Source organism: Corvus hawaiiensis, chromosome 26, assembly GCF_020740725.1.
Source record: "Corvus hawaiiensis isolate bCorHaw1 chromosome 26, bCorHaw1.pri.cur, whole genome shotgun sequence".
NCBI classification, from domain to species: domain Eukaryota; kingdom Metazoa; phylum Chordata; class Aves; order Passeriformes; family Corvidae; genus Corvus; species Corvus hawaiiensis.
Window position 1 is genome coordinate 28,841,039 of NC_063238.1, and position 13,172 is coordinate 28,854,210.

Below are 13,172 nucleotides of genomic sequence, written 5' to 3' on the forward strand. Positions count from 1 at the left end.
GGCACAGAAAGTTGAGTTAATGTTCTTCATACCACAGTAATATATAGAAATATTATAGGGTAGGATGCTAATAGTGAACACTCTACCTAAATATTTCAACTAATAGAAGTTATATTCCATTTTTGAAGGAAGCGTTGTTTGCATTTACAGTTAGAGAGCAAAGAAAATTTGCTAATCTCTTAAGTGGCTCCATTATTAACAAATTTTAGATGGAAAATAATGCCTTTTTTTCTGCTAATTTATTTGACTATATAAAATTTTACCAAGAGAGTATCATAAGTGAATGTGTAAAATTTGTGCATTTTAATCAAGCTATTTTTGTGATTTTTCATTGAAACATAAAAGGCATATGGATATGAAGATCTGTTCCTTTATAAAGAGAAGAAATAACATAAAATCAGCAGCTCAGAACTGAGGCTGTCAACGCCCTGTCAAATGTATATCACATGCGAATAGAAGCACTAATATAAAGACAGAAAAGGGTCCATATGTTTTGGGGGTTTTTTTGTCCCCTACATTTATTACCTTTTTCTAAGTGTTATATTCAGGATGATATTGCTAAAAGTATTATTATTACAAACATGAAGATTCTTAAGAAACAAATTAGCAAAAAGGTCCAAACATCACATCCCTTCAAAGTCTTTGTCCAAAACCCTCAAAAACTGAATCATGTATACACATTTATAATCTGGCTCATAGAGGAGACAATGAACAAATGCAGTAAAACTGAATCCTCTATATTTGGCAGGAGTACAAACAGTGCTGAGCCAAGCAGAGGCGAAGGGAACCCTGAGTGCCAGTTCTGTTTGCTGACACACTGTTACCTGCTAGTTGCTGCAGTGAGTGCTTTAGTAAAAGGAAAAAGAAAGATCGCTTGATTGCATTATTAAAAATAATTCTTAAATCAATTTTTTCCACATAGGTGCAATATCACTGACCACAGGAGCTCTCACGCTACATAAAGCCAAGTAGATAGTCTACTACAAAAGAGAACTAAGATCCCCAGAAACAACTGATGTTCTTTTTCTATCTCAGTCCTTTTCATATTTGGTGTTCCTCTCTCTTGTGTTTTAGGTTTACCTAATGAAAACTGTCTGCAGAATTTTGGAGGTGGTTTGTTTTTTTTTTATTTAAACATTACCAGAAAACCACCCATTAATTAGTACCATGCATAGGTACATTTTTATTTATGCTGAAATCTACTTAAAATAAAGAAAACAATCATATTAGCCTTGTTCAAGTTTCAATTTTAATAAAAGTGCCTCTCCCCTAAATTAGAAAGTATATTAAAATATCTTTGATATAAAAGAATATTTTCTACATTCAACACATTTCAACACAAATAACATGTTCACCACTGTCAATGGACTATTCAGGCGAGCAGAAAAATGGCAACTCTGTTCTTTCTGTGTATATCTCAAGCATTTGCATACAGCTAGCAGAGACTAGAGAGTTTACAAGCAAAATTGGGGATGGAGATAAAAGCAAGGAACAAAAACCAGCTAGCAATATTTTCATACTTTGGAAAAAATGCATTATTTATCTTTGCCTCCCACATAGGTAGATTACTCTAAAAATACTGAATTCTGGAAATATAGTGCACAAACTCAGTTATCAGTACAGTTGCAAAGAAGGAAGCAAGTGTTACAGAGTTTCTGAGATTAACATTAAATGGATTAGCCTGTAGTGATTATACAGATCCTAAATTCTTCATATGTCTTCATATAACTTTCAGAAATATTAAAACAAGATGTGGCACTGTCAAGAGCGGCTTATATCCCAACACACACACACACACAAAAAAAAAAGTAGAGATATTTACATATTTGTTACAGTTTCTAATAAAACACCAAAAGAACTGCACCGTTAATGTAAGTCGCCAGAGCAGTTACATTAAAAAGAGAACAAGAGAATTGCATGCTAAATGAAGCAAATGAAAAACAAATTATATACTCTGAAACCTCAGTTCTATACCAGTTCAGAAGTGATAAAAGGGAACTCCTCCTTCTCTGCCCCTGGAGTAATAGTAAGGGTGGTGATTTACTTGTGTTAAATATGCTGTTTCTCCCTAATGCTGTATTCCCAGCACAGCTGTTTCATTGTTTCAATCACAGTGCTTGTCAGATATAAATGTCATCCATGGTCAGTTAATTCAAGTAGCAAGCAGCAGACCTCATGATGTCATTAAAGAGCTTGTCAAAATTTTATTAGAATACTCAGTCTAATCACTTTGAATGGAATTTTAGCTGCATACCTCTAGTAATCTAAAAATCCTAGCTGCAAGAAAAAGTACCACAAAGTACATGACTAACTTCTTTGCCAGCATTTTCATCCCTCACTTCTGATGAAAAGAGATGGATTATCCAAGCAAAGTTCGTCACTGAAAACCTGAGCTTTAGCCATGAAATATTATGGAGTTACTTAATTTGCGTTTGGGGGAAGGAAGACCTCTCTAGAAGCTGGTGTTTTAAGTATCTTGATTTTAAAATGGGGACTCCTATACCCTCCCTAGTTCACAGTTGATGGGGAACTGTGTATTCACTATATGTCACTTGGCTGTTTTCTGTAAGACAGGATGATTTTTTTTTTTTAAACTTAAGTTCCTTCCAGTTATAAAGTAGATATACATATTAGGTTAAAAGCATTTGTTGACTATTACTGATTTATTTAAGACTAAAGTACAACCCTAATGTCCTATTCCTGTAGCCAGAAGCTTATTCTCCACAATCAAAAAAACAGGCAAATTAAGCAGTGTTTTCACTTTTTTAGAGTAGAATAAAAATAGGGATCAACAGACAACTTCACACCTGATTCCAGGAGGAAAGTTTGGGTTGTGTGACTGCTAATGTATTTCCTGAAAAAATTCCTTTATCAAATGAACACATGAAAAAAGAGTGGACAGAATTAAGGCTTAAGTTTGTGAGAACCTCATCTAAGAAAGGAGGCAGGAAAAGACATGGAGGGTTCCAAAGATATTTCTTCCCACAATTGTAAAGGTTGAGTGCCTCTGTCTCACTATGATGCCAGATAGACTGAAAAAAGAGACAACCATAATCAAGAATACCTCTTACCTTTTTTTTATTTTTTTTTTTAATAGATCAGGAGGAACTCCAGCTCCTTATTATAATTCAAGGCTGCTGGCTTGAAAAACAAACACTCTAATTACACAATACTAGTTTCATTTAAAAAACACACCTGCAAAATACAGCAAATGCGTCTGTAAATGTACTGACATTTACAGCTGAGTGATGGCCTTCCTCTATTTATAATTAATTTTGCGTTACTCTTGATTTCACATTGAGTAGCAGTATTAAAGCAGAATTTTCTTCTCTAAGTTTCTGAGCTAATATTGTCTTGTTAAACTTAAACATCTGAAGTGCATATGGTTCAAATGGAACTTGAAAAGTCGTAAGTGTATAGATCTTTCCAAATATGTACATTAAATAATTAAAAAAAGAAAAAGAAGAAAAATTTGAATTGCTTTATATTTATATTCATTTATATTTATCTAACTGCACATAACTGTAGCTCCCTTCCTACAGTGGTATGATTTAAATTAAGATAATAGAGCTGAATGGTTTCAATCAAAAAAGTCTTGAGAAAAATCTAGCCATATGCTTTTATTGGTTAATAGTTCCTTGAGCGAATGGTTTGGTTGGTTCATTGGTTGGTTTGAGGGTTTTTTCCATATTACTTACATGTTAATGCATACTGATCAACTTTCAAATAAAATCTTTCAAAATTAATTAAGGTAACAATTAAAAGGCATCTACTTGGTTCTGAAATAAGCAACAAGTTCAATTTAAAATTGATACCCTGGGCATTCTGGGTATCTATTAGCCTTTGGTTTATTTTTCTTTGCTTGTGTTTTGCTTTAAGAAGAGCATATTATAACTTTTTTCTTCTTGCTGCCTGATTTCATCTTACATTAGTTGTTTAGGTCTGCTTATATTTTAGGTATAATTTGCCCCTTTTGAAAAGGCTTGTATCTGACAACTAATGACAGAAATCCTACCCTAATGTACAGATGGCTGCAGTTAGATGAGATAAACCCCGGTATGAATCACAGTTGTTTCTTAGAAATATATATTTCCATAATCCTTCTCATTTAATAAGTACATGGAAGAATATGGCAGAAAAACTTATAAAAATCAAATGTGATTGGCATAGTACCTCTTGTTCCTTTGATTTCACAGAGGCAAACTTAATTAAATTACAAATTCTGAACAATTGGACAATTATTTAATCACGGATAACTTATTGCATTGGTGTGCTATAGCAGATGGGATTTGCAAAAAGGCACCCTGATCAACATCAGCTTTAAATGTGTAGCTGGCTAAGTAATACATGCAGCTAGAACTGTACTTTTTGGAGTACAGTAATAAAACATATGAACAAATCAAAGGGTGAAATCGCTCTATAAAACTCTGCTAGGTTCTAGTATCCTTCTTTCCCCTTTGTGGTTTCTTTTTTCAATGCAAAAATTCTATTCACATGCAATTGCTGTGATTACCATTTTGCAGATGTTATATACCACACCAGATTAAAGTAATTTAAAGTATAAACCTTATATACAGAAGGCAATATGTAGACAGTGTTAAATTAAAGTTATGGGTGTTATGTTTTATTATGTTTAGATCACAGCTCAAGATATGAAGATACTGAGTAAGTAAACAAATCAAAAGATGTAACTGATGAATATTTAACACTAAAACTTGAATAAAAATAACCATTATGGCAACATTTCTTTTATTATTTCAACCTCTTTTTTAATTTTCTCTGGTCAGAAAAAAATGCACTAAGAAACAGATTATAGAGGTACCTGAGAGTGCCTAATTTTGAACGTTTTAAAATGGAACAAATTTAGTAACATATTTTCTAAGAGATGCTTGAAATCCACTTACCTGGTACTGTAGTATTGCAGACAGATAAACCTCAATGATGTGAGGTAGTACAAGCTCAGAAATAACAAATAAGTTACATGATTACATACCTTAAGAACATCTCCTTGGGCTAAGTGAAATGTTCTGGCAGAAATATTGATTCCTTTCCCTGCTTGTACCTGAATGCTATAAATACATTCATGGTTGTTTTCATAATTAAGAGGATAATTGGGGGACAATAAGATTCCTTCATTATTTGTCGTGGAGGCTCCACATTCAGCTGCAATTAAAAAAAAATGTTAAGGCATATTTTAATAGAACACCTAAATACTTTTAGTAATGGTGATAATGGTAATGTTAATGTAACCTAGTTTAACATTATTAATGTTTATTAATATCTAAAATCTAATTTTAAGTATACAATCATGACAGTGATTGGAGGCTGCAAGAGTATTTCTAAATTTCAATACTTTAATAAAAGTATGTCAAAAAATTTAGAGAGTTGAAATCATATTAATGACACATTTCATAATGATATTGTTTTAAAGGATCTTCCTTGAATTTTGGTGTATTGGTTTTAACTTCTCCAACACTGAAATTCATAAAGACTTGCAAATTAAATGAAAGTAAAAGAATTCTATAAATTTATATGCGTATTTATTTATATATACATGCACATGCATAAATATATATATATGTAGATACATGCATTTTCACATAGATTAATGATTCTTTTTCCCTCAGATATTATTTAACCATGATAACCAACATAGTCAATCATGTAAATTACAGTAGAAAAATAGTTATGTTACATCTACCAGATAAATATAGAAAAAAACAATTTCAATAACATAAAAGAAGAAAAACGTAACTCCTGGAGGAAAAAAAAAAGTGAATTAAATTGGTTTAAGATTAAGACATAAAAATATAAATAAGTATTTTCAAATAATACTATTATTTCAAGAAGTAAGCCTTATAATTCAAGATTTTGGCAATTCATTTAATCATCAAAAAAAGCCTGGAAATATAAAACACTTTTGACAATGCTTCATTAGTCATTATTAACTAACTTTCACTTCCTATCATATATTGGACTATATGCATAATTTTAATTAGGTAACTTTTAGCCTTTAGTTACCAGGTATTTTAAATAGACACTAAGAAACTTTTATAATCCTTTGCTTCCCTTTTTATTTAGTCTTGATATGTGGCCATTATAGTGAAAGTACAAGAGTATTTCCTCTCTTTTTAACAGATTTAGATTAATTTTAAATTTAACTGTAACACTAAATTTTCTGGTTTTATGGTTGTTTTCAGGATTATTTCAATATTTTTGCCACTTATTTTACCCAGTCTCATGAGAATGCATCTCATTTATTTTAACCTGGGAATTTAACTGATTTATAATTTCACAGAGTAAGTAATGTTGTTCTGCAAAACTATGCAATAATCTTAATAGTTTGAAAAGATGCTTAAGCAAACTACAGTATCTATTCTAAAAGCTTTTAATTTTTATTAACATTATTATAATTCCCACCCCAGACTTGTTTGAGCAACATTCAGGATATTGGAATATATATTTTGTATATGAAATTTGGACAGCAATGACAAAAAAAAAGCCCAACTTGATTAACTACCCTTTCTGTATGCAGCTAAAGCAGACATTGCACAGAAAGCCAAATAAGGCACAGAACGAAGAACAAATGCTTGATGACTACATCTAATTCACTGATATGGAACAAGTACCCAAATAATTCAGGTGATATTATTTTGTACTGGAATAGCTGGATACACTTAATCTAGGCAAAAGTGGAAAACCTTTTAGTCCACATGATCACATCTATCCTTTTATTGCACTCTCAAGTAAATGGGTATTTGCTATTTCAAAGATGCATAGGTCACTTTGAATTACAACAGAAAGGAGTAAGATGATCATAATTTCAAGACTGTGAGATATCCTTTCCCATTCCAGAGAGATAAAAAAGCCAAAAGGCACAAGGTAATTATGGTATTAGGTTTATCCATCAACTCTGGGTTATGTCAGAAATATAATTCAAAGCAATTTTTTTAAAATCTGAGCACAGAAGTCAGCTAACTGTTAGGACATTTTTAACTACTGTTTTAGAATCAGGCTAAGTTTTCTGTTAAAAAGAAGGAAACTTTTTATGTCATCATATTTATCAATATGACTTTCTGAATTTAGAGAGAGAATATTGTGTTCCAAGTTGTGGATGTCCCATCCCTGGAAGTGTTCAAAGTCAGGTTGAATGAGGCTTTGAGCAACCTGATTGAGTCAAAAATGTTCCCGCCTATGGCAGACAGATGTACTACATGATCTTTACAGGTTCCTTCCAACCCAAACCATTATGTGATTTTTTTGTATCTTGTGTTAGCAGACAAGAAAGCTAGTTTAGCAACAGCAGTATCGAAAACCACAGTATAATAGAATTTCTCCCATTGCATCATCACAGTTCCATGGAGGCACACAGTCCAGCCTACAACAGCTGCTTCTTTTGTACACTTGTCAGAGGAATTCTGACAAAATCAACTTTTAGTTCCTGGCTTCTCTCCTTGCCTCCTGTCAGTGCAAATTATGTCTTAAAAAGCCACAACAGAACAACTAACCACAAAGTATCAAGCACATACTCACAGAAAAACAGGAGTTAGGATTATATTTCTGAACAAGTGCTAAATCAAACTGGTAAGGTCCACGATTAATATTGTAAGGTGTTCCAAACTGCAGCATAGATAGTTCTATCTGACAATCTCCACTCCTATCTATAAACATGAACAGGTGGCTGCATTTTTTAAAATCACATGGAACTTCATGGAACTTACAGTTTCCTTCTATTCTATAATTAATACTAGAGCAAAAATAAGAAGAGACCCTAATCGTTCTATTTGCATTTAAGTGCTGAGTAAAAAAAGTGTCAGGAAAAGTAATGTAAATAGAGTTCTTAAGTTTAAAATAAATCCAAATATTAAACACATGCAATTTTTTCAAAGTGTTTGGAAAATAATTTTAAGGGGCATTATAGTGAGTAAAAGAGACTTAAAAGGAAAACCAGGATAAAATTAAGGGAATATGTGTAAATAGGGAAACATAGAACAGAAAAAAGAAGTGACAAAACAGTATTTCAGAAGTAAAGGAAACATTACAGCAGATCAGAGAGTCTGTAGCCATTCTTTAAAGCATAATTAGAGCTGTTGTCAGAACTTACAAATATTTCTTTACTGAATTAATGTTTCATTTTAGTAATATTCCCTGTTCAAAAGAGATAAAAATCAGGTTGCTTTATTTATAAAGTTTTTGTTTCTTTAAAAAGCTCTACTTGTTTCAGCTGAAACCTAGAATCTACCCTACACACTTTTCTTGTAGGGAAAAAAAAAAGGAAAAATATTCCACATCCAGATATATTTTCACAAAGAGTTTAATTCAGCCTAATATAAAGTAGAAGGATGTAACAGTAAGTGAATTACTGAAGTGAATTACTGTTTCCAGACTTTGGCAGAAATAATAGATTCATTTCAGTATTAGAAAGGAAAATAAACAAAAACCTCAAAGGAAAAATAATGAAAAGTAAAACCTTCTATAACAAGATAATTACAATAAAAGATTGTTATGCTTTTGGCTATGAATGTGTGTTCATTGCACCTTTCCATAATAAAACAGATTAATTTTAACTGCTGTTTATTAGTGTATTTAAATTCTGTAATCAAGCAAAATGTCATTGTGATCTAACCAAGGAATGAAATTTATCAGTTTGAACCATTTGAATACACTTCTTCAATGAATTGAATAGCTTTAAAAAAATAATACAATAGGAGAATATTGCAATATTTCTCAACAATTTAGCTGATTAAATGCTCACCATAAATAATTATCAGTCAAAAAACATGATGTGCTCCTACAGATCAAAATTCAGACAGAATGAAATTGTTTTCTTCAATACGATCCCACAGAATCAAAAGGTAAGCGCTACATCTAGCAGTTCTGTACTTTGAAAAGATGGTATCTCTTGGTTAGGTATCTCTTGTGTATTGCAACGGCTTGACTGGGCAAGTAAGCAGAAGCATTCTAGAAAGGATTTTATCTTTAAACAACTCTGTATTAGATTGTAAATCAACAGTTACTTCAGAAACTGTATCTAAATTCAGTGCTCAACAAAGGGTTTCTTATAAAGCCGTTTGTCTTCAGATGTTCTACCTCTTCAACTGAAGGCTAGCATAAACCAGAAAACAGACTCTTGTCAAAACAAGGCAGCAAAATGGACAATAACACAAAAATTCTGAAAGGATTAAGTGATCACTAGAGCTTTATTTCTGTGAATAATATGAGTTATAAGGTTATGACTAGTTTTCCAGGCAGTTTTTATATTCTGACAGGTTAAATACAGGGAACCCTATGCTGATGAAAAAAGTGAAAAGAACATTGTCTTCTTGAATCAAGAAGAATAGTGGATTTTCCTTTTATTTTACATTGTTCCAAAATACAAGACTTCCTTTCATATAGACAAAAATGATTAACAGAAATTTCTTATTATGTATCTGCAATACATGTATCTACTTCCTATCTGATCTGAACATCAAAAGATTAATCTATCTATTTGTGTATTAAACTTATTTTCAATATATTTTGCAAATAATTTTTTGGCTGCTTTATGACTACATTATTTATGTTATAATGAAAGACAGTATTTCCAGATCTGGGAAGATCCTGTATTTATTTCTACATCAATGGCCAAATGGCCAATGGCCAAATACAAAAGAAATCTTTCTTAGAAAGAATTACTTACATTATTAATATTATTTTTCATAACTGATTGCTCCAGCTGACAAGAATGGGTAGGAGTCCCATATACTTTAAATAATGTCCTCCTGCATTGCAACTGATCAAAGGAGGATGAAGAAATAGCATGACAAATGAGCTTCTGCATTAACATTAACAGGGCAAATTGTATTAAAAACCCCACATTCTATATCAAGAGAATTTAAAGTACCAATGTGCATGATTTTCCTTTAAAATAACTTAATATTCTTTTAAAAAACACCACCACCAAAAATATCCCACAACATGAACAACCAAAAAAACTCCTCCACAAAATAACTAAGGAATTGCTGGAACTGTTGGAGCTTAGTAAAAATTTGCACATAGGGAACAGGGACAGTTAAAACTTGATGAAAAATATTAAAATACATAAGAAACATTAAGAAACTTCTTATCACATTATAATGCTATTATACTAACATGTGGTGAGACCTCAATGACTGTATTTTGCTTTTTTTAGGAATCCTCTCCCGAAGAAAATAACAGACATATAACATATTCACACGATAGAAGAAATATTTAAGAGAATAAATTTACTTCTGACAAACAGAAGAAAGTTTATGATTCATTTGTCCTGAGATGAATCAATGACGTATAGAAGTGGATATCACAGTCCTTAAACTCAGAATTCATGCTGCCCAAACAGTCCACATATGAAAAGAAATCTCAAAGCTAGCAAAAGGACATTGTTTTCAAGCCAAATATATTAAAAGCAACCTTTATCTTTAATTTTATATATGCACAGAAATGAATGGAGCTATGCAGATGCAGCAAGACTAATGGCATATAGAGTAAGATGCGCAGAGGTAACTAATAGCTCTCCTGCTAACTAAGGAATTTACTACGGATATATCTGTGGTAGAACCTTCACTTCCTTGGCTCCGTATTTATGCATATCCAGTGAACACTGAATTTATTTTTCTCTCATACAATATAACCTTTCAGACATTTCTGTCTGTTCTTGGTGTTTTTTGAAAAGCACCTTAACTGAAGCTTGGCAAAGAAGCTACATCAGTGAACACCTTGGCAAAAATCTCTACCAGCAAAAATTAATGTACAGTATTATCTGAAAAGTATGCAACATGATATAAATTAATGAGTTTGCCTGTAGATTTTTTATGGTTTTTCTCTGTTTTTTAAAATTGCAAGGTGCATAGTTCCTTAAAAATCTGTAAGTCCAGGATTAGAGACCGTTTGGGACCTACTGACAAGAATGAACAGAAAATGTTAAAGTAGCACAGAAGAAAAAAATTTTAAATTCAATGTCTTCCAGGGAAGGTTTAGCAGTCTGGAAAGAAATTGTATGTCCCTAAGAAAGCTAAAGGAAAAGACTTGACACAGTTGAGAAGCTATGAAGACACAGATTATTTTACATAGACATAGAAACAATTATAGTCTATAAACGACAGTTATAGTGAAAAGTAATACAATTTGGCTATTGGACAGCCTTATAAGGAAAGCAAAAACAAACTGGAAGAGGGCAGGGGAGATTAAAAAAAAAAAAGGCATAAGAAATCCTGGCATAATAGAGACAGCTTTCTACATTTCGCTGAAAGGAAAAGCAATTCCAAGAAAGAAATGTGTGTGCTGAATATGAACACTGCATTTGGTTATATTTGAATATAGCATGAAAATAACCCATTAAACTAAGGAATTACAGTATTCTAATAGTTCTTTAACCATCTTCATTCCATTATTGATTATAAGAAAAGTTTAATTTTATCTATGTCACTATTTTTCCCTTTAAAGCAATAATAATTGCTCTTGTTTGTTCCTATCTGTAACACCGTTACAGGAAAATTCTTGTAAGCTATCTATGGCATTGAAAATTATAAAGAGAACTAGGCAAAGACATCTGATCTCCAAATGGATCGGAACACTTCAGAGGCACTATAACCCTATGAAAACAACTCCACATTCACAAACTTAAGATGATTCTTCTGCTCTGTATTACAAGCTGGAGACAAACCCCTAGCATATTAAGGAAAATGTTGATTCCTTAGGAACACCAGAGCTTAGAGTTTGCCTTTATAAAAAATCAAAAGTGAACAAGCATTTATACTTACTGTAGGTATTTTTTTAAGAAGTGATTACTTAGAGTCAAAAAGGCATTTTCTTTTCACTGTCCATGGAAATGTTCAAAGCAAGCAATTCAAAGATTATGGACTCTTTTCTGTCGTCATTAGATACATCCATTTATTACAACTTGTACTATTGGCTGTGTTGTAGTTACTTGGTAGCAACTCATACAGAGCGTTTTAGATTTGTTAACCGAAACAGTGTGGATAACACAGCAAAGTTTCAGTACTATCAAACAGTGCTTGCCCAGTGAGTGACTACAGACATCTACCCCAAGAAGTACTGCATCATATGTTGTACAAAAAGTGGAAAATCTTTATGCTTTTTTAGAAAAGTCCTTTATAAAAACTGTTCCAGGACAACATCAAGTGCAACTGAATTGGGATAATACCATCAGTTGAGAAATTCAGCTTTAAAAATAAAATATAAAAATATATTTTTTTGCTACTTGAACATTACTTTTCCATTTAATAATTCCTAATTTCAAAATTTCACTTTTTAAGTCTTAAGTCAAATCCTTTGCAAAAATATCTTCATAGATTGAATAATAACATTAATTAATAAATAACAAATATTAACCCATCTTCTAAATAAGAAAAGGAAAGTAGGCTTCTAATTCTCTGGCAAATTATTTGGTTTAGAATTATGATTGACTACTCTGTTTCAAGACCCAACACATTGGCCTTCATTGTATCCAGAAAGTGATGCTTGGCCTTCCATCAAACTTCTTCTACTTTATCTCTCTTTCTTGCATTTTATTCTTGTGTTGACAAGCTGAACACAAATTCTGTGTGCAGTGGTTAGCTCCCAATTGATGCTGTACATATGTGAAAGTGCACATGATATCAGGAGCACTAAATCTTATTAATCATTTTGACAAAAAAGCCAAATATGAGCAACAGTAATGATACATAAATTTTGAATCTAATATAAGTGGTCAACAGCAATTTCTATTGTTGTCTTGTTTGAATTTCATTATTATGACATATAAATTAAGCACAAGATTGACAAAGGCTGGATACTTATGAGGGGAAAATTTCTAATTAAGTCATTCTAGTTGAGACTATCTTTTATTTTCAAAAGTAATGAGAAAACATGTTGACTAGAAAAAAAAAATATTCCTTATACAGCTTTTCTCTTTCCGCCCAACAAACAAACATAAATATTATTTTTCTATGTCATGAAAGCTATATAGCAATTTTTTTTTCATTTATGCTGCTGTGGAAGTTTCTTTTTGCTGATAATTTACCAATTCATTTTCAGTATATTAACACTTCCAGAAATTTATTACTGAAATTTAACCTGTCTTCTCGACTGTGCACACATTCATTATTATTCTTATGGCTAAAAATTTATCAACCCCAACACAGAAATAACTTTTA

At 31.8% G+C, this 13,172-nt stretch overlaps 1 protein-coding gene across 6 annotated transcripts in view; it reads right to left on the reverse strand.

Annotated features, from left to right (window-relative positions):
- Positions 1-13,172, reverse strand: part of CSMD3 (CUB and Sushi multiple domains 3) — a 612,506-nt gene that overhangs the window by 211,134 nt on the left and 388,200 nt on the right. For all 6 annotated transcript variants that reach the window (XM_048286482.1, XM_048286481.1, XM_048286480.1 and 3 more), the window contains one exon: positions 4,994-5,163. In XM_048286482.1, the coding sequence (XP_048142439.1) occupies positions 4,994-5,163 (170 nt within the window). The remainder of the gene's footprint in view (positions 1-4,993; positions 5,164-13,172) is intronic.